We start from the raw sequence: 27,735 nt of genomic DNA, 5'->3' as shown, positions 1-27,735 counted from the left end.
AGAAAGGGTCCTCTTGCTAGCCTGAGGGCTGGGGTTCCTCCTAGGCATGCTTCCACAGCCGCAGGGCTGTGGGGAGGCCCCTTGACGTGCTGAGGAAGCTGCAGCCGCCGCAGCCTAGACCGTGGGCTCTGCCTTCCTCACCTGCTGGCTTAGGGAGCCACCTAGTGGTCGCCTCCTTTCCAGGCACCGGCACCTTGGGATGGTGATCATCTTTCCCTCGGGGGCTGGTTCGTGCGCGCAGGTGCATCGCTTGGCGTCCGCAGCAGCACAAGGTGAAGGTTTGCCAGTGAAAAGGGGCCATGACAACCTGTGGCCCTAGACAGTCGCACCGCCCCAGACACACAATGCAGTTAGCTGAAGTCGGTTCCTGCTTCCTGCAGCTAGTTTCAAGCAGACCGTGACTGGATGCAGAGAGGTCCCGTGACGCACCCTTGTGGCACGTGTCAACAAGGGGTGAGGCTTCCGTCAGACGCCTCTGCCATGAGGGTAGCGCCTCCGGCTGGGGGAACTGGCGTTTTCCATCATTGTTCCCCTGGAGCCTTTGTAACACACCCCACCACCGCTGGGGAGAGTTGGGAGAGGCAGGCTGTCCAGGCAAGGAGACGCCCCCCCAAGGACACCCCAAACATCACCAGGAGAGAAATCTAGCGTGTGCTCGGAAATGACGCCTTCACCCTACGTGGCCTTGCTCATGAGGCTGGATGTCTCTGCTCCTCTGAGCATCTGAAGCAGGCCTGGTGGCAGGAGAAATGCACGGCCCAGCCGCCTGACCCTGGGCTGAGAGGCGCTCTGACCCCAAGGCTTTGGGGCCGGAGTCCAGGGCCTCCACACCCCCTAGGAGCCCCCCAATCCTCTTTAGTCTCTCCTGGGTGGTGTGGTTGGTGCCCTCGAGACCTACGTGTTAAAAAATGATGCGTAATGTGGAGCCGGCAGGTGGGGGGTGGGCTTCAAAGGCCTTGAGGTCCAGGCTCCAGAATGACGTAGGTGCACCTCTGGAAGGGGCTGAGAACTCTCTTTCCTCCCTCCCACCCCAACCAGCCTGCATGATGAATGTCCACAAACGCTGCGTCATGAACGTACCAAGTCTTTGTGGGACGGACCACACCGAGCGCCGGGGCCGGATACACATCAAGGCGGACATCGTAAGCGAGGTCCTCACCGTTGTAGGTGAGTGTGTGTGTGTGTGTGTGTGTGTCTGTGTGTTGGAGAGGAGGTCCTCAAGGGAAAGTTAAGATGCCAGATGTCTCACCTCCTTGGTTATGGGTTGGAGGAGCAGCTGCTTTGGAAAGGTGGCGTCCTCCAGGTGGAAGGCTTTCTCTGCCGCCTGTCTGTGGCCTCGGGTCCTGGAGAGCGTGTTGCAGATACTTGGTCACAGAATCTCTTGCAGAGCGGCCTCTCCACTCCTGTTCTCCCCAAGTTCTGTGTGGCATGGGGCATATGGTGTTGAACTGCACGGTGGTGTCCTCATGTCTGAGGTTTGTGGTCTGATCCAGGAGGTCTCTTCTGATGTACGGAGAGCAAGTGAAGGCAGTGGTGACACTAAGGGACAAACTTGTTTGCGTGGAGTGCTGAACGGTCACTGAAGAGGGAGGCATCTTCTGGCATTGCCAAAGATGTCTGTGAAGAACTGTGGGTCATGTGGGTGGATCTATAGGGCAGGCCCAAAGCAGGAAGGTTGCCAAGCACTTGGCTGGCATTAAAAAGCAGTTTCAAAAAGTGTTGCCGGTTGCTGAGCAGAGGGAAGCCAGCCGGCCGACTCTTCTGAGTCCATTCTGAGAAACAGCATCTCCAGTCTGGAACCTCTTTGGCTGGATTCTTGTAACAACCCCCACAGCCCCCTTTGTTTCACCATAGAGGGGGACACCCAGCAAAATTTCTTCATGCTGCCCACCAGCTCCAGAGTTTTCACAATGGAGGGAAGTAGGAAGTGGGGTCCCCCAGTGATTGGTACTGGGACCAGTGCTCTTTAACTTGTTCATAAATGATCTAGAAGCAGGAGTAAGCAGCAAGGTGGCCAGATTTGCAGATGACACCAAACTCTTTTGGGTAGTGAAATCCAAAACAGATTTTGAGGAGCTCCAAAAGGATCTCTCCAAACTGGGGAAGTGGGTGACAAAATGGCAAATGCAGTTCAGTGTTGGCAAGTGTGAAGTGATGCACATTGGGACGAAAAACTCCAACTCCAAGTATACACTGATGGGATCTGAGCTGTGATCTTGGGGTCTTGGTGGACAGCTTGTTGGAAGTGTCGATCCAGTGCGTGGCGGCTGTGAAAAAGGCAAATTCTGTGCTAGGGATAATTAGGAAGGGGATTGAAAATAAAAATTCTAATATTATAATGCCCTGATACAAATCTGTGGTGCAGCCCCATCTGGAGTATTGCGTACAGCTTTGGTCACCGTATCTTAAGAAAGATATTGTAGAACTGGAAAGGGGGCAGAAGAGGGCAACCAAGATGACCAGGGGCCTGGAGCGCCTTCCTTATGAGGGTAGAACACAGCGTCTGGGGCTCTTTACCTTGGAGAAGAGGCGACTAAGGGGAGACGTGATCAAGGTGTATAAAATTATGCATGGAGTGGAGAGGGTGGACAGAGAGACATTTTTCTCCCCCTCTCACAACACTAGAACCAGGGGTCACCCCATGAAACTGGATGTTGGGAAATTTAGGACCAACAAGAGGAAGTACCTTTTCACACAGCACATAATTAATCTGTGGAATGCTTTGCCACGGGATGTGGTGATGGCCACCAGCTTGGATGGCTTTAAAAGGGGCTTAGACAGAGTCATGGAGGACAGGGCTATCAATGGCTACTAGTTGGTGGCTGTGGGCCATCTCCAGCCTCAGAGGCACGATACCTCTCAATGGCAGTTGTAGGGGAGCCACAGCAGGAGAGTGGGCATGCCCTCAGCTCTTGCTTGTGGGCTCCCCGGAGGCATCTGGTGGGCCACTGTGGGAAACAGGAGGCTGGACTAGATGAGCCTCCTTGAAGGGCCTGATCCTGCAGGGTTGTGCTTATCTTCTCACCGGGGCTCTCTGGAGATGCAGCTTCAGTGCCCCCTTGTGGCATCCAAAGCACAGCGCAGCATGTCACATCCAGGAAAGTCATGAAGTGGGCAGATGCTGTCTGCAAGCAGCCAGCTGCAGCACCTGGCCTCGTGACTTTGCAGGTATGTCTGAGTCCACAAGGAAGCTTCAGGCAGAGCAAGAAGCCTCTGAGAGCAGTAGCAGCTTGATCTCACCAGCCGGGTGGGGGGGTGCCGTTGCCCAAGGTGGCACAGATGCCTCTGCTTCCTGACGTCAGCTTTGGTGGTTCCTCTCTCTTCTGCACTGTCTGCAGGCTGGCCGTTCACCAGGTAGTGGTGTGTGGTTGACTGTGCATCCCTACCTGCTGAATGGCCAGCCTGCAGGCAGCTCAGCTCTCAGGCAGGGTGGGAGAGAGAGGAGCCCCCCCCCCGCCAAACTGCCTCCCTTGGTCTCCCCACCCCACCCCCACTTATTAGGATGAGCCTCTACGGTGTGTTTCCCATCAGTTTCAAGTAAATCTCTTTTTCCAAGGGAAAATGGTGAGAAGCCAGGCAATGAGGAGAGGGCCATCATGCCTTCTTCCCCACAAAAACACACACACACTCTCTCTCTCCCACTCCATCCAAGAACCACGCTCTCTGCAGACTAGCCATTCGTCAGGGTAACTGTGCAGCTCTACCTGATGAATGGCCAGCCTGCAGGCTGCATGGCTCTCAGGAGCCACCTGAGCTGCTGCTGGGAAGCAGAGGCAGCTGGGCCTCCCTTGGAGCTTCACTGGCTTGTGAGGATGGGCCTCTACTGCCTGAGTGTTAGGAGGCTCGGGGTTCGCCTTTGACCCGTCCGTCTCTGGTTGGTCTTGCACATGGCAGAGGACGGGAAGTGCAACTGGATGATGCTTCCTGTTACCCAGATTCCAATCTCATGGCTGCCTTTACACAACTGCTTTTCTGGCCCCAAGGGTTAGCCAGCATTGGTAGCCACGTTCTGCACACAAAGCAGATGCTCTAGCACTGGACATCAGGACAGCCCTGCTGCTGGGTCAGCCCCAAGGAGGCCCATCTAGTCCAGCATCCTGTTTCCCACAGTGGCCCACCGGATGCCTTCAAGAAGCCCACAGGCAAGAGGTCTGGGCATGCCCTCCCTCCTGCTGTTGCTCCTCTGCTGCAAATGGTATTGAGAGGCATCCTGCCTCTGAGGCTGGAGGTGGCCTGTAGCCACCAGACTAGTAGCCATTGCTAGACCTGTTCTCCATGGATTTGTTTAAGCCCCCTTTAAAGCATGCTGCTGGGTGCTGGTACCCGGGCCCTGGGGCAGGGGGTATTTCTAGGTGAAGTACAGTCCTTCCTCCACTTGCAGATCTGTGATCTGGCCCCATCTTTGTGTGTTGGGGTCCTGTCAGGAGTGAAGAGCAGATGTGGGATGCTGCCACCTATGAGACTTCCTAGGAGCTGTGCACGTGTTTGCGTCTGCCTAGGCTGCACTGGGGCTGGGGTTGGTATCCCTTTAAGAGGAGTTGGCGGAGTTGCGGAGGCAGGTGTGGATGGGACCTGCAGGTATGGATGGCATGTCATGTTATCGGGCAGAGTTCTACCGAAGGTGTTCTGGCTGCGTGGCCATGGAGTGCAGGCGGTCAGTCATGAGGCTAAAGTGGCATTGGGTGTGGTCTGCTGCTCTAGGCATAGACATCTATGAGTAGCTCTTGTGAGGGTTCATCATGTGTGGATAGCAGGAATGATAGCAGAAATATCTATTTCTCCATATCCACTTCATCAAGTAATGGCATAACTTCCCTAAATGCCTGCCTGGAGGTGGTAATGGGCTGGATGAGGGATAACAAACTGAAATTGAATCTAAAAAAGACGGAGATACTAACTGTGGGAGATCAGAACTTGAGAGCTGTGTGTGTTTGTGTGTGTTTGTTTGTTTGTTTAAGGGTGTATCAAATCAATAGACAAAAGCATTTATTGGAAAGAGAGGCATATGATTGTTCAAAGCAAATCGTATCTCTGTGATTTTTATGTCAGTTGTCATTTAACCTTGTTATTCAAAAAACGTTGATCAGGAAATAAATTGCAAGGGATAGGGGAACGTGATTTTGTAGGAAAACCACTTTTTGCTCAAATTATGTTTTCCCGGTGCTGTTAAATGCAAGATCAGGTCACAGGGCACACATTTAATTGCTCTGGAATTATACAGGCAGTCCCCTGGTTTCACCCTCCATAATTCCTACTGTAGAATAAATTCCTCACTCTGCCCTGAAAGTAAGAATGAGAGCAGCTTTCTGCATCCTTTAGCCAGCCTTATGACAGCTAAAGTGTATTAAGAAATGTATAATCCTTGACTAGTCACTTAATTAATCCTACCTACTTAATTAGGGGTGACCTTGAACGTCCCCCATTTATTGTGAAGAGATGACATCTCACTCTCCAGTGCAATCACCCTGATGTCCTGTAGATGGCAGTGTTTGCCTTCCAGAGTCTTCTGTGGTTTGGATAGCTTTTTGCTGGTCTCTGGAGTTGGGTCTCTAAGTAGACACAGGGTTGAAATGGGAATCCAGGCTCTGTCTGCAGGCTGTGGGAATAATGGCCACCTCTCCTCTCTGGGATTGGCGGGGAGCTTCCCTCGGTGACCCAAGATCATCAGCCACCATCTGCCCACCTCAGCAGCTCATCCTAATGAGCAGGTGGGGGGCACCAACAGAGGCGCAGCTGCCTCTGCTTCCCGGCAGCAGCTCAGGTGGCTCCTCTCTCTCCCGCCCCACCCGAGAGCCACTCTGTCTGCAGGCTGGCAACTCATCAGGCAGAGCTGCATGGTCAGCCGTGCAGCTCCACCTGACAAATGGCCAGCCTGCAGGCAGCTCAGGAGAGAGAGAGAAGCCACCTGAGCTGCTGGCGGGAGGCAGAGGCAGCTGCGCCTCCTTTGGTGCCCACCTTGGGCTGTTAGGACAAGCTGCTACTGGCCCCGCCCTGTCCCCCCCGAGTGAGCAGAGTTTGAATCAGCAGGGCAGCCAACAAGAACCTTGGGGTGCCTTAAGGGCCTGCGGTGGCCAGAGCTTCCCAGTCTGCTTGGCTTCAGGGGCCACAAGACTCCTGCGGTCCTCCCTGCAGCGTGTCATGGTGACGGGCCTGGAGAGCAGAGAGTCCGGCTCTTCAGCACCCTGGACAGCAACAGTGGCTGCCCTCTGTCCCTTCCTGCCTCCATGATCGCCTTTCCCTCTCCCCTTGCTTGGGAAACTGAGAGAGGCCAATGCTCTGCTTGGGAGCAAGAGATGGCTGCTTTGGCCGAGTACGTGACGTGGCGCGAAGAGAGCCTCCTTTGCTTCTTCTGAAGGGTTGGAAATCTGTTTTGAGGGGCATGGAGAATATATCCGCTCCCTCCTGCCATGCAGGAGGCGCCGTGTGGCAGAGACGGTATACTACAAAACTGCGAGGAAATCTACTCTTGGGAAATGCTCCTCCCTGGCTGAGCCCCTCCGCTGGAACCCGCATGGTTCCAAGCTTCACTGTAGGGATCCAGGGTGGAAAGCGTCCCTAGTCCACCCAAGTGTGGCACCAACCTGGCCCTGGCCTGCTGCTTGTGTCTGCATGTTTTCCAAGGCTGGGAGGGGGCCTGGGAGACGGACTCCAGGGCCGGTCACACGGAGCAACGCACGGGACTCTTTGTCTGGCCAGTGCTTCTGGGCTGCTGGCCGTTTGGTGGCCAAGAACCCTCCCAAGGGCAGCCTGAAGGTGGGCCTGTCTCCCTCCCTCCCTCCCAGGTGGGGCTGGTTCTTGCTCGGCAGACTTGGTCCTTGCTCATCTGAATGAACTCATGAAGCCAGGCGTTGGCCCCAACGGGAACGAGTGATGCGGCAATTAGATAAACAAGCTGGAAATGCATTAATTAATGTGCAGCAGCCCAGGAAAAGGCTGCTGTGAGGAGGGCTGGGCATTTTCCATTATCAACGTAGGTGCAAATTTATTCTTCTGCTGTGTATTAAGGAGCTCTTTTAGGGCAGAGTGGGGCCACCCTGGACCTCGACATGCTTCCTAGAATTCAGTCACTCTCAGACCCCCAGATGGAGCCTTTCTCCTCTGACCATGGCGCTGGGGGGGAGGGGAGGGGGCCATGAGCTGACTGGCTTCTCTGCCCTCTTTCTGCAGGATCCGCTTGTTAAATAGCAGCCATGGGGTGGGGGTGGCAATCCAGTCTGGGACTGTGGTGTGTCTGTGTGAGTGTGTGTGTGTGTGTGTGTGTTGGGGGGTGGGGGGAAGATTTAGCCTTGTTAAACGCAGTCCTGCCTTCAGTCTATGCAGGCAAAGGGAGGGGCTGCATCCCCTAAGCCTTTGGTGGGGGCGCGGGAAGAGACACCCCCTGCTTCAGGATCCTGTTCCTGCTTGGAACACCATTCCCCTATGCAGGGTTGCCGGTAATCAGGATCTCCAGATGTTGTTCACCACAACTCCCATCATCCACAGCTGCAGTGGCCTTTGGCTGGGGCTGGTGGGAGTTGTAGTCAACAGCCCCAAGTCCCACAGCTTGTCAACAAGCCCCACAGCTTGGGAATCGTGGCCCCGAGGAAGTGAGAAGGCTGGGGTGGCGTCTGCTCCAGGCTGGCACGGCTCTCCTTGCCTTTCGGTCGCGGGTGACATGTTGGACCAATATGGTGGGCTGGCCTTGCCGAATTTCATTTCAGGGAGCCAGAAAAGACAGGCTGGGAAGGTGAGGGGGGCTCTTTGGGGAGAGCAGTGAGGATCGCGCAGCCTGGCGCGAGGAGGAGGAGGAGGCCGCTGGAGCCTGGCTGCCTGCAAGTCCATGGTGCGGCAGGAGGAGGTGGAGGGGGAGCCCGAGGGAGGGGGCATCTGGGTGGCCTTGGATTGCCGGGGCAGGTCTGGGAGGAAACCAGTCTGGGCTGGGCTCCAAACCCTCACGGAGGGTTAGGGTTAGGGTTAGGCCCAGCGGGGAGCGGGGGTGGCGGCTGCTCCTTTGGCTCTAGATGATCTGGACACGTCTTTGATAACCGTATCTGACATCTGTCGATCAATATTTGGTAGTACTGGATGGTCGTACTTGACCACTGCTGTTTTGTGGGTCAAACTAGAAATGAATTCAAACACGACGTCTAGCCATGTGTGTGTTTATCTTTCATTAGCTAGCTCCACCCACTCCACCCACCCTGTGTGGCTCAAGGTGGAACATAGGAACCTAGGAAGCTGCCATATACCGAGTCAGACCATTGGTCTGGCTAGCTCAGGATTGTCTTCACAGACTGGCAGCAGCTTCTCCAAGGGTGCAGGCAGGAATCTCTCTCAGCCCTACCTTGGAGATGCTGCCAGGGAGGGAACTTCTGCTCTTCCCAGAGCGGCTCCATCCCCTGAGGGGAATATCTTGCAGAGCTTACAAGTGTAGTCTCCTATTCAAATGCAAACCAGGAAGGAACCTAGTAAAGGGGACAATTCAGGTTTGCTAGGAAGATGCTGAAAGGCATCATCTCCTACTGCCATGGTCAACCCCTCTTGTATTCTGTCAAAGACAACCACAGGGCTCTGTGGGCGCCAGGAGTCGAAATCAACTTGACGGCACACTTTACCTTACTACAAGACCAGCTCTCCTCCACAGGGCTAACTCCCTTTCCTCTCTGCACTGCAGCCCTAGTTTCAATTGGGGCCCTCTGCAGCCCCAAAGAATAAAGGGCGGGGGGCGGGGGGGCATGCCTGTGAGTCTGGAACACTCCACTTTCAAATGGCGTGCTCACATTTTACACCCCAATGGCAAATGCTGCATATTGGTGAATGGTCTTCTCAGCTGCAGGGATCTCGTCCGCTCCTCGGGTGATGGAGACAAGCCCCTGCTCTCTGATCCGAGGCCCCTCGTTTGCTGCAGTGGGGTGCCAGCCCAGCTGCCACCCCACTGGAATCCCCTCTGGTTTCTCGCCCCATTTCCTGCCCCATATCCCTTGCCTCCTAATGATAATGCTGCACTCTGAATGCCATTAAAACGATCTTCATCCCCGTCTCGCAAGGCCCTGCCTAAGATGAGTATCTCGCCTTCTGAATCCAATTGGACGTGGAATTTGATTCGTTCCAACAATTGGTTCAGTTTCTTTGGGGGCTGCGGTTCCACAGAGGCTGAGGCGCTGCGGCCAGGAAGGGCTGCTTGCGTGCTGTACATCTTCTCTCCCCCATGAAGCGGAATGCAGGGTGCGGGGAGGGGAGAGAGTGAGATGAAAAACGGAGACCCAACCCCAGCTCGGGACTCGAGTTCTCCCATTGTCTGTGCCGTTTGGGACCCAACGAGATGCGGCATTAGCCATAAGCTCAGCTAGATCAACTTCAGCCACATTTTGACTGAGTACAACCCCTTGCAATGCAGATTGCAGAGAAGTCCAGAGCACTGAGTGAAGCACAACTTAATCTCAAGGCCAGACATGGAGCTCATCACAGCAGTCACCAAGAAATATTACACACACACAAACACAACACAGACAGCTCCCACTGTCCATTTCTCACCACAACACAATCTCACAAGCAAAACGAACCACAACTCAAAGAAGACAGGCCCCCAAGTTTTTCCTTTGTCAGTCTGAGATCCAGAAAAACCAGACAGCAGCAATAGCACAGCATATAATACTCGGTTCTGAGAAAACCACAAAATCAGACCTACCTTCCTTCCTCTCCTGATGTATCCTCTTCAAGAGAGGCACACTATAACGGCTCTCTCTGCTTTCCAGTCCCTTTGAATACATTTTGAAACTCCCTCCTTTTGGGCTCCCGCGTCCCTTCGCCCAGCCAATGGGAGCATAGTTGCCCATGGCAACACTTAACTTGTGTGATAACAAGCCAACCAAGAAGCAAGGAGATTGCAAGCCAACTGGAAGCCAGTGCCAGAAAACCAATCAGCCAGGGGGAAACAGGCCTCCAAAATGGCGCTCAGAGCATCAAAATATTTCAAATCAAAATGGAGTTGTTTTGTTCCGAGCTTGAAACAGGCTGTTGATTTAAAGGGCATTTTGTTTCAAGCTCGAAACACTTAAAATGGCCTGTTTTGAGTCAAAACGTTTTGCACATCCCTACTGACTTCCTGGAAGCATCTGGCTCGCCACTGTGGGGAGCAGCGAGGTGAGAGAGCTCTGGCCGGAGGCTGCAGTCCAGCTCTGTCTGCCAAACAGCTAAGAGCTTAAGGCAACATTTGGTGAGATCAAGGCTGTATGATAAAAGATGTGAAGCTAAAGCTTGCCTAGTGTGTGAAGAGAGGGAAAGCACCTGCAAAGGGAAAGGTGTTGTTTACAAGAGCACTTGTGTAGACTGTGGCGAATGTTAGGGGGGGTGGGGACTGGAAGGCCATACTGGCTAGGTTTAAAGAACATCTGGCAGACGCAATAAATATGTTAGATACTTGGTCAATACACATGAGAGAGACACATAAAGGAATAGCAATGGCACTCCAAGTGTGTATTCTGGAGATAGAACGTTGCACCCTTAAAAGAAAAACCAGAGAAGCACTGCAGATTGATTTACTGAGCCCAAGGATTAACGGCAAAGAGGAACTTAAAGACATTCTGAGATATTTTGGCCTTTCAATGGTGCACAGTTTAGCGTGCTCCTTTCCCTCCCCCTCCTTGTTGGTGCTGAGCTCCGGGAAAGTACTCTTGTCTCTCTCCCCCGTGTTTCTTATTAACTTCAGGTGGGTGGGAGATTGTCAGCTTTGGCTATATCAGAATGCCAGTTCAAACACTATTGAATATCAAGCATCGATCATGACATTTTACGTTGAAACGTTTGCTTTTCCTTACAGAATTTTGTCGGATTAATTTTCTTTTACACACAATGAAAAGAAGGTCTACAAAGGAGATTTGCTTTGAGTGTCATCATGCATATTTCATCGCCACGATACCAGCTGATGACATTTTGTTTTAGTTTGTAAACCACCCAGAGCCACTGGATGGGGTGGGTAGAAATGTAACAAATAAATCAATAATAAATAAATAAGCCCTGCAGCTGGCCGATCATGGAGATTGCAGAGCAGTTGCTCCTGGAGGGCTTGAGCCCCAAGGATGTCCTTTGTGCTTCAACAGATGTTTGGGGTCACCTCCTCATGTGCAGGCTCCGTGGAAATGGGCACCCCTCTTCTAACCCAGGCCCTGCCTGCATATGCCCAGAGCTTGCCCAGGGTGTGCTTGGCGTGCATCATGCCCACCAGGATGTCCGTGCCCGGATGTTGGCACTCTGGTGCTGCTGGCTGCTGACCGTTTCCTCTTCCCTGCAGTACGTGACGCGAGGAATCTGGTTCCCATGGACCCCAATGGCTTGTCAGACCCTTATGTGAAGCTCAAGCTCATCCCCGACCCGAAAAGTGAGAGCAAGCAGAAGACAAAAACCATCAAATGCTCTTTGAACCCCGAGTGGAATGAGACCTTTAAGTTGTGAGTACAGCTCTTGGCGACTCTTGGCTGGTCCTCTCTGCCCCAGCCGATCTTTTGTCTTGAAGCAGGAAGCCAGGGAGGGGGCGGATTAGGTCAGCCCACCCACCACCCCGCTCCCATTTGCAAAGACCTGCTCTCTGGCCTTTTCCCGTGGGCTCCTTGTTTGGGCGGGAGTTGCTCCCTTGTCAGCAGCCCCAGGCTCCATGGGAGGGGGCTGTGGTCTCCCCCCAGGCCAGTATCACACCCCACTGGAAAGCAGGGAACATGGGCATGAGGGGGGCCAGAGCTTTGGAAGTGCTCTTGGTCAGGCAGGAAGGAGCCACCCCGTGAAGAAGCAGGAGGAGGAGGAGGAGTGGCCCTACCCCTTTGCTTCTGGTTGCCAACCCTTCATGGTTCCTGGAGCTGTCCATGGTCTCTTCCCCAGGAACTGGGCCTGGGACTCTGGTCTGCCCCCATCCAGAGGGACGGTCCAGTGGCATGAAGGATGGAGGGGGCTGGACTCCGAAGCCATCCCAGGAGAGAGAGTGGGGGGAGGAGAGAGCGCCCCTCGGAAAGCAGCCATTGCTGGCTCTGCTCCTGACGACCTTTGCTGCACCTGGCCAGCCTGCAACAGGGCAGCACCTGCCGGAGCGTCACCAAGGCTGCTGCTGCTGCTCCATCAGGCGCTCCCAGGCCATCCCCAAGGCCCTCACTCCCCAGTTCTGGCCGGAGCAACTGGGCTCCTTTGCCTGTGCTGCTGGGGGATGCTTTGCTCTCTCCCTTGCACCCCTTCCCCGCTGTCTTGCTTGGCTCCTGTCCAGGTGGAGGTTTCCCAGCCCTTCTACTCCCCCCCCCCACACTGATACTCAGTTCCTGTCCTGCCGGGGCCGGATCCTGACCCTGCCGTCCCCCTGCAGGATCAGTGCTTCCCTAGAATTAATGCGGTGTGAAGATTTCCCTGCGCTTCAGTCATTTGGAAATGCTAAGCAGGTTTAAAGGCACTGCGCTGGCCTCCTCCCCATCCTGGAGCTCAGAGCTGCCGTCACATTCACAATTGGCGCTGATCAAAGCCTTGCATTTCAACCGCAAGTCTTCCTTGAAGGGGATGCTGTCAGGAAATTAAGCATTAGCGAGCCATATTGTCCTTCATTCTGTAGCCATGCATTGATGCGATGCCCGTGTGAACCGCATGGAAGCCAGCAGATAGCTCCCTCTAGAGAAATGTGCCTTTTAACGTTTTCCTGCTTCATTTTTTCTTTTCTTTTCATGTTTGCAGTCAGCTGAAAGAGTCTGACAAGGACAGAAGATTGTCTGTGGAGATCTGGGATTGGGATCTGACCAGCAGGAATGATTTCATGGGGTCACTGTCTTTTGGCATCTCGGAGCTGCAGAAAGCCGGTGTAGATGGCTGGTAAGGTGCACCTAACTCTGAAGGCGCCTGGGGTGGGGCCCTAGATAGCGCCCCCCTCTAAGTGGAAATGTGGCTAAAATGGAGGTCCATAACACAAGAACAGCCCTGCTGCTGGATCAGGCCCAAGGGGGCCCATCTAGTCCAGCATCTTGTTCCACACAGTGGCCCACCAGATGCCTCTGGGGAGCCCCCAGGCAAGAGGGATGTGCAGGCCCCCCCCTCTCTCCTGTGGTTGCTCCCCTGTATCGTGCTCTGAGATTTTGTGAGGAAGGGTGAGGCCGGCCTGAAAGAGATATTGTAATGCATAACTACAAACTGAGACTGTTTCATTCACTCTCCCAAATGGCAGAATCAAATCTGCTTTGCATGTGCACAGAGAGGACTAGCCCCATCTGCAGACATCCCTGAGGCATGGCAGGAACTTCCCCCCAGCACCATGTAGGGCCAGTGAGCTTGTCAAGCCCCTCACTCGGCCAGAGGGGTCATCATGTCCAGGGTCATGCCTGTTTCTGCAGTGGGCCCCTCTGTGCCAGAACGTGGCATGCTCTGAGTGTCTTCCAAAAATTAGTTTTCCTCTTACGTTTCTGAACATTGTTCTGCTCCGTCCATCTAGATGCAACTTGTGAAGCTGAGAAATTAGCACACCTAATTAGTGATCCCTGAAATTAGGGCTGCAAGTGTATTACACTTTTTGGAACCACAGGTTTCTAGTCCTCAAGATGAAATCTCAGAAGCCAGAGAAATTGCTTAGTAATGTCTCCAGTTGCCAGAGGGTGAAGCTTCAGAGCTCTGAACTTGATCTTTCCCATGAACAGCAGAACTGGGGGTGGAGAGTGGCAGCTGACAGCCAGACCAAGTTACTCATGAGTAGTCTCACTGAAATTAGTAGGAGAGTGCCCAGTGATGACTAACTCTCATCCATTTCAATGGGACTACTTATAAATAACTTAGTCTGAATGTCAGCCTGCAAGGTTAAAAAAATAATAATTGCTGGATAAATGATGCAGATTGAGATGGATCAATTTGTAAGGCTGCAAGAAGCAGCTTTTCTTCTTGCAGCCTTTGAGCTGCCTGGTTTAGAGTGTGGATGACCCGAGAGCCAAACCTGCACAGCCCGGCCTCAGACCTGGGGCTGCCAAGGACACGCCTGGTTGTGAGGAAGAGAAACTGGGGCGGCCTCTCCGAAGACGGGTCTGCTTCTCAGCCTTTTCACTTTGCTTTGGCGCCAGGAGTCCTGTGAACTTGTGGCAGAGAATCCAGCCAGGATTTAACAGGAAAGCAAGAAAATCCTGGGCCCCCTCCCCCCCCCCACCGCCTGAAGGCTTAGTCTGTGAATGAGAAGCATGAGATGATTGGATGACGCTTGCTTCCCGTCAAACGAAATCCTGTCCAGAGCGTAGAATTACTGCCAGCCGTGGGCCTACAAACTCCCCGCTGAATAGGGACTATTTGTTTCCCTTTTATCCCCCTCAGCAGGAAACACTCTTTTAATTTCCATCCTTTCCCTCCCCATCCCTAAGAGCTGAGCTATCTTAGCAAACAAAGCGTGACTCACATAGGCTGAGCACTAGTCCCCCCCACCCCCCGCAGGGACACACACACACACACACACACACACCATGTGTTTGGGCTCTTCTTTTGATGTTGAGCCGAATGCCTCCATTTGGGGAAATCTTCCATGATTTTGTGAAGCTGTGGAGGCCACTCTGGGGAGAGCACATCTACCTGCTTGCCTGCAGAAGGTTCCAAGTCCCCTCCTGGCAGCATCTCCAAGAGAGGGCTGCGAGAGACTCCTGCCCGCAACCTGGGAGAAGCCGCTGCCAGTCTGGGTAGACAATACTGAGACAGATGGACCAAGGGTCTGACTCAGTAGATGGCAGCTTCCTCTGTTCCTATGAAAAACTTCTGTGGCTTGGTTCCGGTTAGTGAGAGGGCCATCATGGCTCAGGACGCCCTAAGTTGCCTGCAGAATCCTGAGCTTTCCAGTTGCTGATGGCAACCTGTGTTTACAAATCTTTTCCTTTTGGTGGTTTTGCAAACACATCCCTTGTATTTTAAAAGAGTCTGTGATATGATCTTCCCATTTCCAAGCACACGGCCCGTTCGGGAAGCATCTGGGACAGCAACAACATAAGCCTTACAAAAAACAAAGATTAGGGAAGCTGGTTACAGTGTTCAGGAGGGACGTGTCGAATGAAAATGGTTTCCAGTCTCAAGGGGGAAGCCCGTTGAGAACGAAACACTCCAGCTTAATAGGTGGTGATAGAGGGGAATGGAGGTGGTCTCCTGTATGAGCACAGAGCAGAATCCGCTTGTACGAAGAACCGCTGCTCTCCCCCCGCCCTGCTTCCCAGCCGGTTGCTCCCGATGGCCAGCCCGGCCCGCCACTACCTGCTCCCGCTGCCACCTGGTCCCGCCGGCCGCTTCTTCGCCCACCCAGAGAGCCGCCCCGCCGCCACCTCCTCCCTCCCGCTCACCTGCGCCCGGTGGCCAGCCTGCCAGCGGCTGCAGCCCGGTTTTCTCCCCCATCCCGTCGCTAATCAGCAGCTGCTCACAAACTCTCGCAAGAGCTGCCACGCATGGGATTAGCGACGGATACTCCTAGGAGAAATAAATATATAGATGGGAATCATTTTGTTTAAAAACAAAACGCACCTTTATATTTAGGGCTGGATGTTGCTTCCAGTGGGGTCAACGACCCCCTTGCTTTTGTGTCATTTTCCCTGTGATCCTCAGGAAGAGGAGGCCAAATGTCCAGGGTTCAAGGTTGAGTCGTCATTTTTGGAGATGGTTATTCCGCCAGTGCTCAGGATTTTCTGCACTGGCTGTGATGGGAATGGTGCAGAGGCCGGGGGGGGGGGCCATGCTGAGGTCCCTCACCTGTCGCTGGACGACACCTCCCATGGCTGGGGATGTTGGGAGCTGCAATCTATCTATCCGGCTGGGCACTCCTGGGCTGCTGGGTTGAGAGATGGCCGCAGCCCGCCGTCTCTGGCATGTGCCACAAGCCGTGTCCTCCCCCGTCTGCCCTCGGAAAGGAAACCAACTGCCAGTTTCCTTTCAGCTTGTAATGTACGGCCCCTTGTGGGGTGCTCACCAACGCAGCTCCACCAGGGACGTGGGAGCGCATTAAAGAGCAGGTGGCATGTGAGAAGCAGCTCCTTTGCTGCATTTTAAAGAATCAGTAAGTGGAGACCTAAGTAGTTTTCCTTGTCGCCGTGTTTGGCTAAAATAAACTCTGAGAGGAGGAGGGCTCTGGTGCATTTCCCCTCTCTAAAGAGCCGTAGTTAATGTTGCAGGGAGCTGCAGAGAGGGGCCCAGCCCTGCCTTGTGCAAATCCCGCTGTCTTCATTCACGGGGCCCTGGCAGGGTCCGCCCGCCTGCCTGACAAGCCATTCCTCTCTGCGGAAGGGTTCTCCTTGACGGAAGGCGGGGGTGGCCGGGGGGGGGACACAGCAACTCCCTCCAGTCTGAATGACAAGCTCATGATGCCCAGGAATTGCTGTTTAATTTTGTGTGTGTGTGTGTGGTTCTCCTCCCCTTTCGTTGGGGAGAATCTTTGCTTTCTCCATCCAAGCTGGCAGCTCCAGAAAGCGCCACGGACTGCTTCCCTGTGACCCTTCCGGCTTGGAGTCTGGGATATGTTTGGTGCTGCCCCTTTCCTCATGGGGGGTCTGTAGGGCAGCCGTTACAGGGCCGGGCTGAGCCTGGCGGGTGGGCTTGGGACCCAGACTGCATGGAGGCCGCTCCCTCTGGCTGCTGCTCACGGCCTGTTCCAGCCCCACATCCCAGTAGCCCTTTCCACACACTGCGGCTAGCAAGGGCAGGTGAGGAAGAGGCATCCTTGGCCCCGCTGCAGCCTCCGAGTCGGGCCAGGTGTCAGGACATCTCAGAGGCCAAGGGGCCAAAGGGGGTCTTGATGCCGCTCAGCCGCACACATGCAAATCCACTTTTGCTGTCCCATTAGAGACGCCTTCCGCTCTGGGTCAGTTTGGGTTCCTTGCTTCCCTCTGTCCAGGTTTAAGCTGCTGAGCCAAGAAGAGGGCGAATACTTCAACGTCCCCGTTCCCCCCGAAGGCGAGGAGGGCAATGAGGAGCTCAGGCAGAAGTTTGAGGTGAGCAAATCCCAAGTTGCCCTGAAAACGGGAGTGACCCCTCCGTCCGTTGCAGCCCAGTGACAGCGAAAACAGGGCTTGGGTGCTCAGCTCCCATCTTCCGGTCCCTGCTGCCTTATTCCGGAGCGGCTCGTTAGGAGCCGTGGGGGGGGGTGCCAAAGGAGGCATGCTTCCCCTCCTTCCCAGAGCTCTGAGTGCTCCGCTCTCTCTCATCCTGACCACCGTTAATGAGCGCCCTGCTGACCATTCATCGGGTAGAGCTATGCTGTTAACTGCACGGCTCTACCTGATGAAGAGTCAGCCTGCAGGCAGCACATGGGATGCGACGGAGAGGAGCAAACTGAGCTCCAGGAAGGAGAGGCAGCTGTGCCTCCTTCGGCGCCCCTTCTCCGCCCTGTGCCGGCGCGTTAGGACAAGCCACTCCTGACCCGCCTTGCGAAGGAGTCCTGCTCTCCGACTGAGCACAGCTGTGCAACATGGATTCTTCTCCCTTGCTGCATCTCACTTGGCCACCCAGCTCTTGTGCACCAGCCTTTAATTAAACCCTGCAAACTGCTTCCAGAGGGCCCTCAACAGAGCTATACGAGGAGGAGTGATTGAATGGCCGGGGGCGGGGGGGGCATCCTTTGTGGGGTGCTGCCTTCAGAGGCACCCTTATGCCTCGGGCCAATTATTCCCCTGGGGGCCCCCAGTCCTCTTTAGTCTGTCCCAGGCGGTGTGGTCATCCAGCCAAGCATGAGGATGCTTAATTGGCAGGGCTGGGGGGGGGGCTCCAAAGGCCTTGAGGTCCGGGCTCCGAAATGACCTCGGTGCACCTCAGGCTGCCTTTTTTGGTTGCTCAAAAGAACAGCGAAGGGGTGAGTCCGTATGGAAGCATGAAGAAGGCCCAGGAGGAGGCCTCGTGTCTCCAGTTTCACCCAGGACACCCCCTCGTGGGCATCTCTCCCATCTCTGCAAGGACAGAGGGAGGTTCTCCCGCACAAGCGCCTCCCCCTCCTGCAGTCGTGTTCTTGCACAGCTCCTCTTCCGTTCAGCCCCGGGGCCTGTGCAGGAGAGCTTCCGACTGGACTGTCCCGCAAAGTGTTGGGGCGGCCTGCTGCAGAGCCCAGGCTGGATGCCCGAGGATGCTGCCCAGCCCGAGCCCAGCTTCCTCCTGCTGGCTGGTCTGGACGGACGGGGCTCTCGTGAGGGTCTCACCGCCTCCTCCTTGTGCTGTGTGTGTGTGTCAGGAATGGGGCTGGTGCAGGAGCTCCAGGAATGACATTAAAATGATGCAGCTTTTGGGGAAAGGGAATCAGAGCGAACGTCATGAGCGGGGCGTGTGGGAGAGCCCCCCCCCCATGGCCCAGCAGACACCCTTGATGTTAGAACAAAGGGCTCTTTGGCATTTCAGTTGCATCCGCATGTGTAAGCCCAGCATAATGGGATTTGTTAATCTGTTTTATCTGCATCACATGAGGCTATAAATTAATATAATTAACAAAGATAGGGGCACGATATTGATATAATTGGAAAGGAAACCAGGCTTGGGAAGGGATCCTGTGATGTTCTTCTGAACACATTTCATCTCACAGCCAGCAAGCAGCAAGGATAGAAAACTCAGCCCTGGACCTGGGGGGGGTGTCTAGGGAGCAGCGTTGCCTCTCACAGGGATGCCCAGATGTTGTGGACTACACCTCCCAGAATCCCCAAACAAAAGCCATTATAGCTGGGGATTCTGGGAGCTGTAGTCCACAACATCTTGGGGTCCCTTTTAGAGGGAACACTGCTGGGGACACCTTTTGGGGGGTAGGGGGGAAAGCCTTGCAAGTCCAGCTGTGGGAGAAGCCTGTGTAGACACTCCCGCGAAAGTCGCCCCATGAGGATCTGGATGTTGGGTGGGTGTGCATGTGTGAGTGTCTTCTTTGGTCACTAAACAGGAACTTGAAGTTGGTGTAAATCATATTCCACCGGAGTCAAGAAGCCTCCCTCACCCAGCCAATCAGCTGGGAAGTTCCCTCTGTAGGAACTTCAGTTCCTGTTAGGGAGGGGGAGCGGCAGAGCATCTGACTGGCAGGCGGAAGGTCCCCGGTTCAGTCCCTGGTGGCGGCAGCATCTCCAGGGAGGGCTGGGAGAGACCCCTGAGCCTGAGACCCTGGAGAAGCCGCTGCCAGGCAGTGCAGAGTAGCCAGTACTGAGCTAGACGGGCCAAAGCTCTGACTCCATCTCGCACGCCCGCCTCCTGTGTTCCTATCAGTTTCTCAAACTATTTCAGCAATGGAAGCATTCCCATTTTTTTGAAGCTAGGGCTGCAGCTCAGTGGGAGAGCGACTGCTTGGCACGCAGAAGGCCCCAGGTCCCCTCCCTGGCGGCATCTCCAAGAGAAGGCTGAGAGAGAGAGAGAGAGAGAGAGAGAGAGAGAGAGAGAGACTCCTGCCTGCGACCCAGGAGAAGCTGCTGCCAGTCTGCGCAGACCAGGCCTGCTCAACTTGGGCCCTGAGCCCACAGCTGTTTTTGGACTGCAACTCCCATAATCCCCAACCAAAGTTCACTGGGGCTGGGGATTATGGGAGTTGCAGTCCAATAACATCTGGGGACCCAATATTGAGAATCCCTGGTGTAGACAGCACTGAGCTAGATGGAGCAAGGGGCTGACTCGGTCAAAGGCAGCTGCCACTGCTCCTAATTTTGGGTCCCCAGATGTTGCGGGACTCCACCCTCAGCCGCAGTGGCCTTTGGCAACTGTGGCTGAGAATGGTGGGAGTTGGGCTCCCACAAGAGCTGGAGGGTCTCAGGTGGGCCGCCTTGACAGTTGCCTGAACACCAAGTGGGGGCGGCGTGGAGAGGGGTCTGACTGGGGCCCCCCTCGGTGCCATGCCACAAGCAGGATAGCAGGACAGTGGCCAGGATGCCTTGGAGGGTGCCAGGACCCTGGAAGGCAGCACTCGCAGCAGGGACAGCCTCTTGCTAGCCGGTTGGCCCCAGCCGGGCATCTGCGGCTTCCTCATGAGCTGCCTCTTCTGAGCTATGAACCGCGGTCCCAATTGAACCGCTAGAATCCGCTTAATGGAATTTCATGCTAGACTGAGCTCTGGGCAGGCTCCTGCAATGTGACATATTTTTCAGAAATTAAAAGGAATCAATTGTGAGAGAGCTGTGTGTGTGTGTGTGTGTGTGTGTGTGTGTGTGTGTGTGTGTGTGTGTGTGTTGCTTAACAAACTGCGAGCCACTAAGTTGGGAGGGCCACTAGACCAGTAAGAAAAGCCTTGCACAGGCAATGGGACAATTTGCCACTCTTTTGCAAAGCTCAAAAACAGTCCGTGGTGACTGGACATTCCAGGGGGAAGTGACGCATGACCGAACCCTTTTGCAAAATGTGTTTTCTGAGTTGCCGTCATCCAAATTTGGGGCAGTTGTGGCTTGTCCTAAGGGCGGGGTGGGGGGCAAAGGAGGCACAGCTGCCTCTGCTTCCCAGCAGCAGCTCAGGTGACTCGTCTCTTCCCACTCCACCACCTGCAGGCTGGCCATTTGTCAGGTAGAACCACATGGGCAACCCCCCAGCTCTACCTGATGAATAGCCAGACTGCGGGCAGTGCAGCTCTTGGCGGGGTGGGTGGCTCATTAGGGTGAGCCGTTACTAGAATTTGGCACTGAATTCGTACCTGGGAGAGCCCTCTTGTTGGGGAGGCAGGACCGGCTGGGAGAGGCCATTGAGCTTTGCTCTGCGCAGAAGCTTTTCTCAAAGGTTCTAAAACGTTCAGTTGCTGCAAGATAAGACGGGATGTTGTGATCATGTGTGAATTAACTGTTTTCATCAAGGTATGTGCAGGAAGAGAAGGATCAATAACCTTTGACAGGAGCAATGGGGAAGCCCACACGGCATCAGGAGGAACAATCTCCCAGGGTGAAGACACAGGGAGGCAGTCAAGAAGGGTCATGAGTTCCTTCAGTTGCGCTTTCACCCATCTCGTTTGCAGTTGGAATGGTGTTCTTGTTGTGTATTTAAAACCGTGCATTGAATGGAAACATGAGTTAAAACTCTCTTTTTCTCCAAATGACTGTTGCTTATAGTTTCACTGCCTTCATTTAATCCTTCCCTTTCCAGAGAGCCAGGATTGGCCCAGGATCCAAAGCGATGGAGGAGAGGACGTTGAACGCCATCTCCAAATTCGACAACAACGGGAGCCGTGACCGCATGAAACTCTCGGACTTCAACTTCCTGATGGTGTTGGGGAAAGGCAGCTTTGGAAAGGTGTGCTTGGAGCAGGGCCAGGCCTGCCTAAGTATATTTATATTCCATTTTCCAGCCCAGATTGACTCCCAAAGCGGTTTAGCACCATCTAGCTCAGTCGTCTACAGAGGCTGGCAGCGGCTTCTCCAAGGCTGCAGGCAGGAATCTCTCTCAGCTCTGTCTTGGAGATGCTGCCAGGGAGGGAACTTGGAGCCTTCTGCATGCAAGCATGCAAATGCCCTTCCCAAAGTGGCCCCATCTCTTAAGGGGAGTATCTTGGGAGTGCTCACACACACGTAGTCTCCCACCCAAATGCAAACCAGGGTGGACCCTGCTTAGCACAGGGGACCATTCATGCCTGCGACCACCAGCCCAGCTCTCCTCCCAGGAGCTCAAGTTCTCTCCCCCCATTTTCTCCTCCTAGGTTAGGGTCAAAGAGAGTGGCTGTTGGACTACGACTCCCATCATCCCCAGTGGCGATATCCAAAGGCCTTAGGAGTTGTAGTCCACGGCATCTGGGGACCGAGCTCTGAGAACCCCTGACTTAGGGAGTTGCTGCTGCTGCCTGCATTGGGCGGGGGGGGGCAGGGAGCGGGGAGGGGGGCGGTTTCTCCGGCAGTGGCTCTGCTGGGTGGCCAGAGTATCGAGATTTGGCTTTCTTGGCCTCAAGCTGTGTGGCCTGGACTCCAGGGCAGCTCTGATGTGCCGGTCAGACACCGGCAGCTCCCCTAAAGCGGCTGCGGCTGGGATTCGGGCCCTCCAAGAGGCTGGCATCAGCATGTGCCGAATCAGGCCCTGCGGCTTCTTGCCCTGGCTGTGCCTTCTCGCAAGTAAGCCGTGCAGTGCGCCAGCCTCGGCTGCAGTGCCCAGGTCTCCCCTTCTCCTCCGTCTCTTGCATTGCAGCCACGTGGAAGGCCTCGGCTGGCAGCTTGCCTGGCGGCTCACAATTCCCCACGTTGTCAAGCGGCACAAGGGCAGCCCTGCGCCACATCCCCAGCCCCCTCCCCAGCCCTCGAGCACCTCCCCCATTTCATTCGGCACGCCGGGAAATGGCTGCCGCTCCCTCCGCTGCAGAGGCTCCCGAAGCAGCCGGGTGGCGGCAGACACGTCTCCTGCTGGGCTGGGGAGTGGCGCCCAGACAAGCCCTGGGCAGCGTCTGACAATCTGCGGGGAGATGCTGGCCCGGGAGGGGCCAGATTCGATCACCTAAGTGCGGGGTGGGGGTGGGGGCGGGGGGTGGAGAGACCAGAAAAGAATGACTCATGGTTCCCCGAGCGTGCTCTCCAGAGACGGCTTTGTCTGGATATGCAATCAATTTTAATTTTGTGGCTGGCACTCCAGGGAAGAGTCTGCAGTGCTGCATCTGGCTCCTTCCTTGGAAGAACTCTCTTGTCAGTCCTGCAAAGGGCCCGGCTGCATCCCTTCTCCTCCCACATAGTTTTATGGTGTGAATCGCAGCCAGGGTGCTTTCCAGGCTAGCTGCTCAACAGCAGCAAAATGCCTCCGTTCGGGCAAGTCGTATTTGAAATATAAACTGCAGCGGGGAGCCGTCTTGTGGAAACTAACCACCCAGGCCACCAATGAAAAGGGCTGACAAAGCCTGCAGGGGGGGCATGGCTCAGGCTCCGGAAGAGCCCCAAACAAACGCCCCCCCCCACTCATGCCCGGGGTCCAGAGAGCCCCAAGTGAGCTCTTCCCTGTGCTTTTCAGGCAGCGCTTTCTGCCTGGCAGCATGTATTTTCCTTTCTCTCCCTTACTGGAGGGAGAGAAAGGGCAATACATGCTGTCTCAGGCAGCAAGCACTGCCTGAAATGACCGGGGGAGAGCTCGCTCGGGATCTCCGGAGCTTGAGCCACGCCCCCATGTGCGTGAAATCACGTGCTCCGCACCTGGCTGCTGCTGTTGCAGATGCTGTGAGCACTGCCATTTTGCTCCCTGGAAAACGGCCCAAATGCCTGCACCCTCCCCTCTGAAAAGAGGGCAGCAATGCTACTACGGGGTCCAATTCAGGCCATCCTCAACTGCACGGTGATGTTCAGCTAAAAGCCAAGGCTGGGTGGCATGTATAGCCCTCCCAGACCCAAGGAAACAAATGGTTGGGCAGGGTCAGCGTGGGCCCTGGAAGACCCCCTCCAGCGGAATCTCTTGGGTTTGCTGCCGCAGGGGGCTCTCGGCCGGGGGGCAGCCTTGATGCGCCTCGAGGTCCCTCCCAAGGCCACGATTCTTAGCCGTGTGGAATCATCCCTTTCCAGGGAATGTGTCGCTTCTAGCACCATGAGTGAGCGGGCGGGCGGGTGGCAGGGCGGGGGTGTTTCTTCCAGAAGCAAATTGGAGCCATGCATCTTCATAATTGGCAGGGCGTCGTCGGTGTTGTTCAGGAGCCTTCCTTCGGCTTGATTTGATTAATGACGGAAAATTATGCTGGCAGGAAGCTTTGCAGCTTGAGCTTATTATAATAAATAAATCTGCAGGTTGCCACAACTGGCTCAAAAGATACGGGGAAGCGCGTTGTGTTCTACCCAAGAGGAAGTGGCGGTTGGCTTGAGGCTCCGGCCATGGTTGCCCCCAGGGGCGAGGCAGCCTGCGAATGACGCTGCTGGAGCCGCTGCTTCCCGCCACGCGGTCCAGCCCCAGGCCCTTGTGTGGCTCACAGGCAGGCCATGAAGGTGGAGGGACTCCCGCCCCCCCGCCCCGCTCCTGGCCTGCAGAGAGTGGCTCAGACTCGCCTCCACTCCCGGGTCGCCCTCTGGCCCCTGCCCTGACTGCAAACCGGTGGGGCCGGAGGCTGCATTGCACTCCTCGGAGCTTCACCGGTGCCGCTTCAAGCCTCGCTGCTCTCTTCTGCTCGCCCATCACCTGCACGCTTCACTGAGGCACCCACGATGGAGCTCTCTCTTTGGTCTCGGCCAGCATGCTTCCTTCCACCCTTTGCTGTGACCTTGCCTGTTGCTTTGCTCTTCAGGAGTACCCACCTTCCAGCAGTGGTCCAAGCGTTCTCCTAACTCTCGGCGTCTCCTGTCGCCTCCCTTCTCCTTCCCCAGGTGATGCTCTCGGAAAGGAAAGGCACGGATGAGCTCTACGCGGTGAAGATTCTGAAGAAAGACGTGGTCATCCAAGACGACGACGTGGAGTGCACCATGGTGGAGAAGCGCGTGCTTGCTCTGGCCGGGAAGCCCCCCTTCCTCACGCAGCTCCACTCTTGCTTCCAGACCATGGTACGCTGGCCCCCAGCCGGCACCTTCGCCCCACGTCCTGGAGCCGTCTCGAAGCTGGGGCTGGGAACCCCTTCTTGACCCATACAGTAGAGTCAGACCACACAGTCACACGGAGAAGCCTCCTGTGGGAGAAGCGGATGCTCTTGGCTGGATGAGTTGATGGAAGCCGAGGAGGGAGGCAGGCTGGGGTGCAGGGGGCCCAGAAGATGGGGGGGGCAAGGGGGGGCAGGCTGGGAGAAGGATGGGGAGAGCGGGGCTGAGAAGCAGAGGTGGAAGGAAATAAGACACGGGGCAGAAGCAGATCCCCCCCAGTGTTCCCCAGACGGCAACCATGATATGCTCTCCACATTCCTGTCCTCCAAACAGGGATCTCTGTCTGAGCCTTGACCTTCAGGCTCACCTGGTAGAAGGCTGACCTGCTGCTGCCTCCTATAAAGCCCTTCACGGCTTGGGTCCAGGCGAAGAGAGCACTTCCTCTGTCCTGCACCTGCCCACCTTTTATAGAGAGGTCTGGTTGCGGTTGCCACTGGCTCGTCTGGTGGCGACTCAGGACCGGGCTTTCTCTGTGGCTGCCCTGGGGCTTTGGAATATGCTCCCTGCTGAAATAAGAGCATCTCCTTCTCTATTTGTTTTCAGGAAGAACCTAAAGACTTTCTTGTTCTCGCAAGCTTTTCATTAGAATTTTAATAATGTGTTTTATATTGTTTTTATCGTGTTTTATGTGATTTAACCTGTGATTTTAATGTTGGGATTTGTACGCCGCCTAGAGATTTACATGTCAGGTGGTATAAAAATATGATAGATCGATAGATAGATAAGCACAACTGCCTCTGCTTCCCAGCAGCAGCTCAGATGGTGCCTCTCTCTCCCACCCTGCCCGAGAGCTGCACTGCCAGCAGACTGGGCATTCATCAGGTAGAGCTGCATGGGGCTAGAGCTAGGGGGCAAAGGAGGAGAGGCAGCAGAGAGACCAAGCTTCTTGCTGGGGTTTGAGGGGCGGAATGTCCTCTCAAGCTTGGAAGGACCAGCCAGATGCAATTGGTTGCTTGCAGGTCTCTCGACCAGCAGTTTCCAGTAGTTCTGCCCAGAAGCAAGGGTCCTCTTGTGTGCCAAGGACTCCCCCAAACCTTGGCTGCCCTCCATGTTCCAGGGGATGCTGGGATGTGTGCTCAGTTCCTGGGAAGCCCTGACCAGGACACCTGGGCCTCCCTGTTCTCCCATGTGAATTTTAAGTGCCTCTTGGAACGCTGCCCCCACAGCTGCACCTTCCAGGGGAAATGGTGTTCAGGGCAAGCAAGCGGTTGGATGGGCCCGTTGTCCCCATTCCTGTTCACATCACTGACTGGGACACCCCCAAGAAGCTTCGGAGGTGCCCCAGGTTTTCCCGGAAACCCCTCTGAAACTCTGGCCCTGCAGCAAGGAAAGATGTCATGCCCATCCAAGAATATCTGGCTTGACATGGGAGAAGGAAGACCCGTTTGGCCTCCTTTATCCTGGCTTCACAGCTGATAAAGGAGAAAGGAAGCTCCCACTCCCTGACCCTCTCCCCTGCGACTCGTAAAGGCCCAGAGATGGGCACGGCCCTTTTAGACTCCCTGCAGTGGCAGCCCAGCAATTTGATTTCGCAAAAGCACCTTGGCTGCATTTAGGGCTTGCAGGGCTGTTTCATTCTTGGGGCGGGCTGATGAAACTCTGGCGTGTGGCGAAGCTCTTTTGCACAGCCTCCGCCCGACAGCTGAAGTGTGTGTCGACAGAGGATTAGTGCTTGAAGACCTGCCTGTAGCTTAGCAGTAATCATATTGGTAACGTAATCAAAATGTGTAGCCGAGAGTATTATCAGGCGCCGAGTACAAAGGGCTTTGATTGGGAGAAGCGCGAGGCAGCTCAGGCGAGGCAGCTCTTTCCCTTTACTGGCTTGGACGGAAATCTCGGGTCTTCATCTCCAAAGAGGGAGAATTAACATTTTGCCCAGGTATTCCAGGGCCTTGCGGTTTGCCTCCTGCCTGCTCCCGAGGAGCTCTCCTCTGGGCGGACCCCGATCCCGGATGAAGCGGAGTGGATTAAGGGTGCGCCCGTTGTCTTTTTTCAAAGCCAGTCGGAGCCTCAGCAGTCAGTGGCGTTGATCCAAAGGGAGGAGGACGCTTCTGTCTTTCCACATCGCAAGAAGCTCCCCAGAGCATTGCCTAGAAATGGCTACATGGGTCTGGGCGCCTCTTTCTCGGGCTCTGCAGTAGCGGCTCATCCTCATGAGCGGGGGGGGAGGAGGAGGTGCTACATACTCTCGCCCCACCCAAGAGTAACAAGGCCTGCAGGCTGGCCATTTGTAGAACTGTGCAGGCAACCATGGTTTCCCCACACAGCTCTACCTGACAAATGGCCAGCCTGCAGGGTGGGGGAGAGAGGGGCCACCGCAGCGGCTGCCTCCTTGGGTGCCTCCCCCCCCTTGCCGCCAAGGCCGGTCCAAGCTGAATAGGTGATTCCGACTAGGCAGCTGCTGCAGGGGAGAGAGTAAGCACCCCGTCCCGCCCCATCCGGATGGCTGCCGTTTAGCCATTCGCAGCACCACAGGAGACTGATCCCCTCTCTCCACCTCACCTCGTGGCGCAGCCCTTGGCCATAGAGAGGCCCCTTGCCCCCGGAGACCTCTGCGCCCCCCACGGATGCCAGGGGTCAGCATGCCAAGCCTGGGGGTTGCCTCTGACCACTGACTCTGCCCTTGCGCCAGCCTCTCCCATTTCTGCCTCCTTTCTGGGATGAGCTGCTCAAGCCTCCAGCACTGCAGGAACCTTGTCTGTCTCTCCAGTGGGCAACTCTTGGCAAGTCCAAAACGGAAGCCAGAGATGCCCCCCCCCCCGCCGCCAGCACCTGTGCCGAACAAAAGTGACGGTTGAATTGTAACAGAGATTCTTGCCCAGCATCTTCCCACGTGGTGAGAATGCAGGAAAATGCCGTGGGTTGCAAAGCACAATGAAGCCGGAACAGTTGTCCTCGGGGTGACCAAGCTGGAGAAGAAGTCGTTTGAGTGTAGGAGGAGACTGCCTTATGCTGAGTCAGGCCCTTGGTCCATCTGGTTTTGGATTGTCTGCACTGGCTGGCAGCAGCTCTCCAGGTTTTGAGGCAGAGGGAGGGCCTTCCTTCAGCCCTAGTTGGAGACGCTGCTAGGAACTGAACTGGGAAGCTTCTGCATGCAGAGGGGGGGCGTTCTGCCGCTGAGCTACAGACCCTCCCCAAGTCAGGGTCTGGCTTGAGACCCAGAAGGAGTGTGCCGTCCAGGTTGGCAAGAGACTGGATTCGGGTTCCAGAGCAGGGAAGCAAGGGTCAGAGCGGCTGGGAGCAAGTGTGTAGTCAGAGTCGGGAGGAAATCCGGGTCCAAGAGGGA

The 27,735-nt window shown here is 55.4% G+C and overlaps 1 protein-coding gene across 2 annotated transcripts in view; it reads left to right on the top strand.

The window, feature by feature from the left end:
• The window catches only part of PRKCB (protein kinase C beta), a 126,122-nt gene that overhangs the window by 64,004 nt on the left and 34,383 nt on the right, over positions 1–27,735 (top strand). For both annotated transcript variants that reach the window (XM_053276102.1, XM_053276101.1), the window contains 6 exons: positions 1,039–1,167; positions 11,270–11,426; positions 12,682–12,816; positions 16,835–16,931; positions 21,016–21,162; positions 24,183–24,356. In XM_053276102.1, the coding sequence (XP_053132077.1) occupies positions 1,039–1,167; positions 11,270–11,426; positions 12,682–12,816; positions 16,835–16,931; positions 21,016–21,162; positions 24,183–24,356 (839 nt within the window). The remainder of the gene's footprint in view (positions 1–1,038; positions 1,168–11,269; positions 11,427–12,681; positions 12,817–16,834; positions 16,932–21,015; positions 21,163–24,182; positions 24,357–27,735) is intronic.

This window comes from Hemicordylus capensis, chromosome 13, assembly GCF_027244095.1.
Source record: "Hemicordylus capensis ecotype Gifberg chromosome 13, rHemCap1.1.pri, whole genome shotgun sequence".
Classification (NCBI taxonomy): Eukaryota; Metazoa; Chordata; class Lepidosauria; order Squamata; family Cordylidae; genus Hemicordylus; species Hemicordylus capensis.
The sequence above is the reverse complement of the archived record's forward strand: the minus strand, read 5'-3'. Positions and strand labels throughout refer to the sequence as shown.